We start from the raw sequence: 7,203 nt of genomic DNA on the forward strand, positions 1-7,203 counted from the left end.
TATAGGCGCCGAGCCATTTTAAAATTCTTAATAGCAAATGAATCCTACTGAACTTCCATAGTACCACCTAGGTATTTCTCATGGTATTTACTGATCTCCACACTGTATAATTCTTAACTATTTAATTTTTTTTCTAACAATAAAAAAAGCATTTTGAGCTCTAGTTCTACATCTGCATAGGATAGTACTATACACGTAAAAAATGCTAAACTGTTTAACATAAATCTTTACTTTTTGGCTATCCCTAGTTCTAGACCAGAGTCTAGCAGGGGTGCCCAACCTTTTTTCTTTTCTGTTACACATTGGAAGATTAAGAGTTGTCTTGGGCCACACATTAAATACATTTTGCTGATAAGCAAAAAATAAAGGCCTGTGCATATACTTTTTGCAATATGTGACACCATAGATAGGCAGACCAATCCTTAAATAACCTGCTGGCCACAGGTTGGATACCCTTGGAAGTATGCTAAAAGCATGAAAAAGAACTATCTCAATGTAAACACAATATCGCTTGTATTAAAAACAAGTTAAAATGTCTCCCAAATTTATCTTTTTTTTTTTAAAGGCAGTATCTCACTCTGTTGTCCAGACTAGAGTGCTGTGGCATCAGCCTAGTTCACAGCAACGTCGAACTCCTGGGTTCAACCAATCCTATGGCCTAGCCTCCCGAGTAGCTGGGACTACAAGATCTTGCCACAATGCCCAGCCCCAAATTATCTTGAATATGAAGGACAACATGTTTTCTAAGATAACATTGGTTTAAAGCTATTAATGATATTTGATCACCATAATTTTTTACCAAAGTGTTTACCTAGAAATCAGACAACTATTTTTATGTTTTTAATAAAAAACAGTGAATTATACTTTTCCTCAAATACAATTAGAGGAAAACATTTTCTCTCTTTCTCTCATACACACTGGTTTTCTCTAAACACTGAAATTGGATTTATGGAAAACATTGTGAAACAGTAACACATTTAAAGTGTAATCATATGCCACTTTAAAATATGTATTTTATATGTAGGTCTATGAATTGCTGTAGAACTTTAAGGCTGAATATGGCGGTAAGCACAGAAGCAGAAAACAGAAATAATCAACTTTAAGGTATATAATTTGTCTAATAGTTTTTAAGGTTCAATTAATGAATCCCAGAGGTCTTACGTAGTAAAATACTGAAGAGGTAAGAGATGGACTATGTATTCATGGTTCTTTCCCTCTAGACTGCCTAAATATATGTATAACATGTAACATATTATGTACCATATAACATAATAGATAATACAACATATTATATAACACACTATGTAACATATTACATGATATATTACATAACATTAGATATCATATAAATAGATCATATTTTATATTGTATATAACAGTTTATATATAACATGACAAAATGTATTATATATAATTATATACAATATAATGTATCGAAATATGAGATCTTCAAGTAGGCTTCTGCTAAATATGTGGATGTAAGTTTTAAAACAAGAATTGAAGGAAGAAATTTCAGGAATGCCATAACTTCTCAAAGGAGTTAGGCCTAATTTTAGTCATTGGATTAAAAATCTTTATAACATATATTTTAAATTTCTGTCTTCTACCTATTCTCACGTATGACCAACCTTGCCCAGGGATAGCTAAAACCATGCTTCCATAGCTCAGATTTCTGCAATTGCTTATGGTAGAATATAAAAGAAGCTGGGGAGGAAAAACTATATTAAAATCAAAAGATAAATGAAAGAAGCAAGGAACCATGGAATTAAATGTTTTGGAACATCTTAGCATAATTTCATATGAGGTTAAAGCCAAGTATAGAACTTAGTCTGCCAATGCTCTCCAACACTTTCTTCTCTTATATACAAGAATATAAGAAAGGAAAACAGTATTAGGAAAACCCCCTAGCTGGGCTACCAATATTATCTCTATTTCTGTTATGTTTTACCTTTATATTCTAGAGCTTTAATTCCTTGATTTACTCTTTCCTTAGCATAACAGAGTAATACAACTTACAAAAAGCAAGTTGAGTACACTCCCATTTGCTAGGCAAGTGGGCAATTTCTGGGAACTGGGACTAAATGAATGAAATGTAGAATTGTAATTTAATAAATTCAGAAGCCACCTAGCACATATTTACTAATAGTATATGACAATATGCTTACAAAGAACAAGTAGCTCGCTGACTTATATGAGAGAATTATATGACTATAACTAGTATTACCTTTGATACACTAGTCAAGCCAAGAGTTTCTTGGCTCAAATGAAAAGGAAAAAAGGAACTGTACAGAGTAGGAAGTTGCTGTAAGCTTGGGGTGATGGTGCCTCGATCTGCTATCACTGGGATCAAGGGCACAGATCAGGGAGAGAAATGGGGAAATCCAAGCTGCTGAGCTCCTTTTGCCCCTCACCTAGTTTGTTACCTGGGGGGTGGGGTGGGGTGAGGCTGGTCCTAATATGTGTACATTTAACCACTGCCTGTACTAGCCTCCATTTGTAAGTGTAAGTCACATATCAGTTAGATATTTGTAACTCCGGGACTTACTGTAACAGCCTCCATTTGTGACAGTTACATGTAAGTTGGATGTTGGTAACTCGGTGACTGTCTATCATATATGGGAATGTCCTACCTAAGGGACCACTTATCAAAGTGGTCTCAAATTTTTCTAACATTAACTCAAACTCTCCTTTATTTGTCCAAAGACAAATAAAGAAAGTTATGCATAATCTTTTAACATCATACTTCCCTATTTGCCCAAAGAATTAAGAACCCTCAAAAGTCACTCTTAATAATCAGAGAGCAATCTATTCATTCTAATGGGAGAGTGTTATAATAAATAATGGTTTAAAATCACTGGACTATAAAATGTTCCAAGGTTCTTTTGTCCTTTAAAAGTCTCCAATTTCACGTGTACAAAGCCCAGATGCCTACATCCTTATAGAAGCAGAGAGTGCTAAAAAAATATTCTGATCTGGTTGTTCTCATTTTCCAAGAGGAAACGAAGTGACCAGTATCATGTATTCTCCTTCTCTTCTGTCAAAGCTACTCATACACATAGAAGGACTAATTACACAGTGTGACTTCATATTCCAGCATTTATGTGAATTTTGAATAGGTAAAACATGCTGAAGAAAATTAAGGATAGTAGAGTGATTACGTATACTGTTTTAAGTAAAGGAATCATGGTTTCCATAGGCCTATGTGGACAGGTAAAGGTGGAAGGAGGGAAGCAGAAGTAATTCTGAAAGAGGACAGGCGCTATGATAAAGCTCTGATAAATCAGAGGGCATGAGAAATGGGCTCCTGAGGGCAGAAAGAGAAGATCGAGGATGTAAACACCAAAGGAAAGGCGATTTCTGCAATTTTGCTTAATACCAGTCTTATTCCCTCCTATTCCTCTAAGTTTTAGCTGCAATTCAAATTTTAGGTCTTCAACAAAATCTTTTCTATAGCAGTGAGATAGAAAAACAAAAAAGAATGACCAGAAGGATGTGTTCTATGCATTAGAAATTACTTAATACAGAGTGCTGTCACGTAAGTATTGTGTACAAAATAACTAGATCTCAGACAAAGAACAATCAAGATTTGACTTGTCCTGTAAGAATCCAAATGCCTAACAGAAAGAGAGTTCCAGAAAAATTTGAGTTTTGTACATTTTAAATATTTTAGATGTGAATTCGAGATGGTAAAGATTGCTGCTGTTCAAAATATCATTCCACTACAACTTTGAGGATAAGATGAATGAATGGTAACTCTGGGAAGGGTGATCATAGTTAGAAATTATACAGAGAAACTTAGGTTTGTGCCATAAAATATAATGAAAGAATATAATTTTTTTTTTTTTTTGAGACAGAGTCTTACTTCATTGCCCTCAGAATGCTGTGGCATCATAGCTCACAGCAACCTCAAACTCTTGGGCTTAAGCAATTCTCTTGCCTCAGCCTCCCAAGTAGGTGGGACTACAGGCACGCAGGACAACGCCTGGCTATTTTTTGGTTGTAGTTGTCTTTGTTGGCATATCCAGGCTGGATATGAACCCTCCAGTGTATGTAGCTGGCGCCCTAGCCACTGAGCTACAGGTGCCGAGCCAAAAATATAAAATATTTTTAAAAGTGAGCTTACTGCTGGCCTTCACCCAACTGATAAATGTCACTTTCCAATGGTTATGTGATTCAACAATCACAAAGAAAAGAAAAGCAGAGTAGTACAAAAATGAGCCAGAGACCTGGCTAGGGTGTGTATTCCTGCAAGGTCTTCTGCTTGAGAAGAGTTTATTCATTTGCCAAAATTCTACATTTGGTAATTAAGTATTTTTGTGGGGGGGCAGGCAGGGGATGGAGAAAAGAATCTGTAAGAAAAAGTAAGACCATTTCCTAGTGGAAAGAACTAAAATAATTTACTCAAACTTTCTTTTTAGTCTTTTTAAGGTCAATGATATCTGTATAGAAATACCACATTGATTATTTTAATATGCTGAACAATAGATTATAACATACAATACCATTGTGTATCAGCAGAGTTCACTTTTTATCATACTAAAGAATTAACCAGAATAACTTCGTCTTAATAAAAAGTTTTAACTTAGAATGAAAATGTGCATGTTTTAACATAAATAATTCAAACGTATCAAAAATCACTTTTTTGTTCAATAATTTTACAACATTCAAGTCAAAGGTTTCCTTTAGTGGAAAATTATGCTAGCTACTCTTCCAAACATCACATCATAAATATACTAACAAAACATAAAGAATAAAACATTTAAAGAATTTCCCCTGGTTTTAAAAACAGTACTACCCACAACTTTTGCATTTGAACCCACTTTATTCCCCATTTCTACAAAGACTAAATGTTCAACAGAATAACCAAATGCTTTGTGATGGGAATTACTGTGGCATTTAACGTAGAATACAGGGGATGTATATGCCAGGCAGTGACATGAAGAGAATGAATGATACACATTTAATAGGAACTTCTAAATTATTAAATCTATAGAATTCAGGAGAGAAAATAATGCAGTCAATTTATAGTGCATATACCACATATGTTAACTAAAATCACTTTCCACATTAGAATAGAAATTCTGTCAGCATTAAAAATTGATTTGTACTCTATTATTGTGTTACAATAAAAGCTACTGAAGAATTAAAAAGTCACTTTTTCTGATTAAATCATCAGAGGTCTGTTTTTAACCAACATAGAAATTAAACAAAGTGCTAAAAAGAAAAGGGGAAAGTAAAATAGAAATCACTATGGAAAATAAAAATGAGCAATTATTTGTACATACATACATGTAGTGATAATAAACATTCCAAAGAATGGAAATACAGAGATTCTCTAATGGCCAAAGCATTTTTCAAATATAATTTTACTTTATTATGTTTAATAATGATAAACCCTTCATTATATTTAAGATAAGAACAAAGCTTATTTTGACCCACAGGTAATTTTCAAGTGTGATTGTTTCTAAAACTGACTGCATTACTAGGCAAATTCTTCAAATCAATTCACTGATCTCTTTTACTGAAGGATGCATTCGTTTGAAAATCAAAGACTTACGTCATCCAAAAAATCAATCAGTGAAGATGAGGAAGAAGAAAAGGAATCCTATTTAACGAATACAGCAATAAAAAAATAGAAAATATGGATGAAGCAGTTTAATAAGAACAAATAATAAATCAAAAATTTTATAAAACAATTGAAAGGTAAATGACATCAATTCAAATAAATAAATGAGAAAAGCAGTCACTGTCATTGTTCTCAAAAAACTTAAGAGATCCATTGATTACTTTTAAAAGAGTGATTCTTTCTTATTTTCCTAAAGGAATGTAATATAATTTGTACACTATGCCCAAAATGTAGTAAAATGAGGCTCATGACAAATCATTATCTAATACAAGCCACTTTACCAAGTAACAATGAAAACTAAGCAACAGAATCTCTGCTTCTAATTCTTTCTACTATAAAGTTCTTCGAAGGAGAGACTTTTTCTATTTTCATTGCTACTATATTTCCAACACAGAATAGTATCTTGCACAGATACATGATTATTTGTTGAATAATGTTATAATCACCAACTCAAATTTCTGCAACAAAGTATACTTTATGACACAAAATTGTTTTTTTTCAGCAAAGAATTTAAATGCTGAGGAATGATCAAGAGTTATACAATCACTAGTTCATTATTATAAAATCTGTGTAACAGTCTATGTAATACTTTTACTAGTAATAAAAAGAATTCCTTATTGTATACTTTCTAATATAAATTGATTTGGAATAAAAACCAGCAACAATACCCTATTTGTGAGCTCTGACACTTTCTCTTGGTGGGGTTTTTTTTTTTTTTGTCTCTCTATACTTTGGAGAAAAATAAAAGCATCAAAATTATTGGGATTGTTCTGCTCTTACTTCTTCATAGGTGAGACGGAATTACTTTAAAATCTTATGACTCTCGTGTTCTTTTGTTACATATTTTGCTAAATACAAATGTCACATAGTCTCCATAAGAATGCAGAACATATTCCTTTCCTAAAATGTTTTTGTTTACGTAAGATTCTAGGTTCTCTGTGGAAGATACAATAAAACTTTTAAGAGAATTTTAAATAACAAAGTGAATTTTAAATTTGCTACAAAGGATATTGAAAAGTTTAATACTTACTTCAAATTGATCCAGAGCATCGGTAGGCGTATTCAAAAATGCCAAGAAAGAATGCTGTGAGTCTTGGTGCTCTATACCTAGAAGACAGCAGCAACTTTTTTTTAAACTACAACAATTAAAACTAATTTTAATGGATAGCCTTTCCTGTCTGAATCTATTAAAAGCTGTTCACAAACTACTGTATTTCAGTATTATTATTACCACTATTAACTTTATAGATATAAAAACCAAAAATTATATTAGTGTTTTCTAAAATATCAGTTATGATTCAATTATGTTGGTTAGTATGAAATATTTGTTTCTAGAGGTACTTGAGTTACTGAGTTGTTTCTTTTTCCATATAGAACATCATCAAAAACCACACTAAATCTTTTAGTAAATTTGAGAGAATTTGAAAAATAGAAAGTAAAAAATCCTGATTGTCTCTAATTAACACTAAAGCTTTCTGTTTTAAAAATACTCTTACCAGCATGAAGTATGCACTAATATAATCTTTTAAAAGAAAATAATGCAAGGATAAAACAAATGTACTTTTTTTTTTTTTTTT

At 32.3% G+C, this 7,203-nt stretch overlaps 1 protein-coding gene across 1 annotated transcript in view; it reads right to left on the reverse strand.

Annotated features, from left to right (window-relative positions):
* Positions 1-7,203, reverse strand: part of CDC42BPA (CDC42 binding protein kinase alpha) — a 227,016-nt gene that overhangs the window by 59,611 nt on the left and 160,202 nt on the right. The window contains exon 20 of the mRNA XM_023518564.1: positions 6,657-6,733. Within this exon, the coding sequence (XP_023374332.1) occupies positions 6,657-6,733 (77 nt within the window). The remainder of the gene's footprint in view (positions 1-6,656; positions 6,734-7,203) is intronic.

This window comes from Otolemur garnettii, unplaced genomic scaffold, assembly GCF_000181295.1.
Source record: "Otolemur garnettii isolate 467f Iridium unplaced genomic scaffold, OtoGar3 scaffold00141, whole genome shotgun sequence".
In the NCBI taxonomy this organism is placed as follows: Eukaryota; Metazoa; Chordata; class Mammalia; order Primates; family Galagidae; genus Otolemur; species Otolemur garnettii.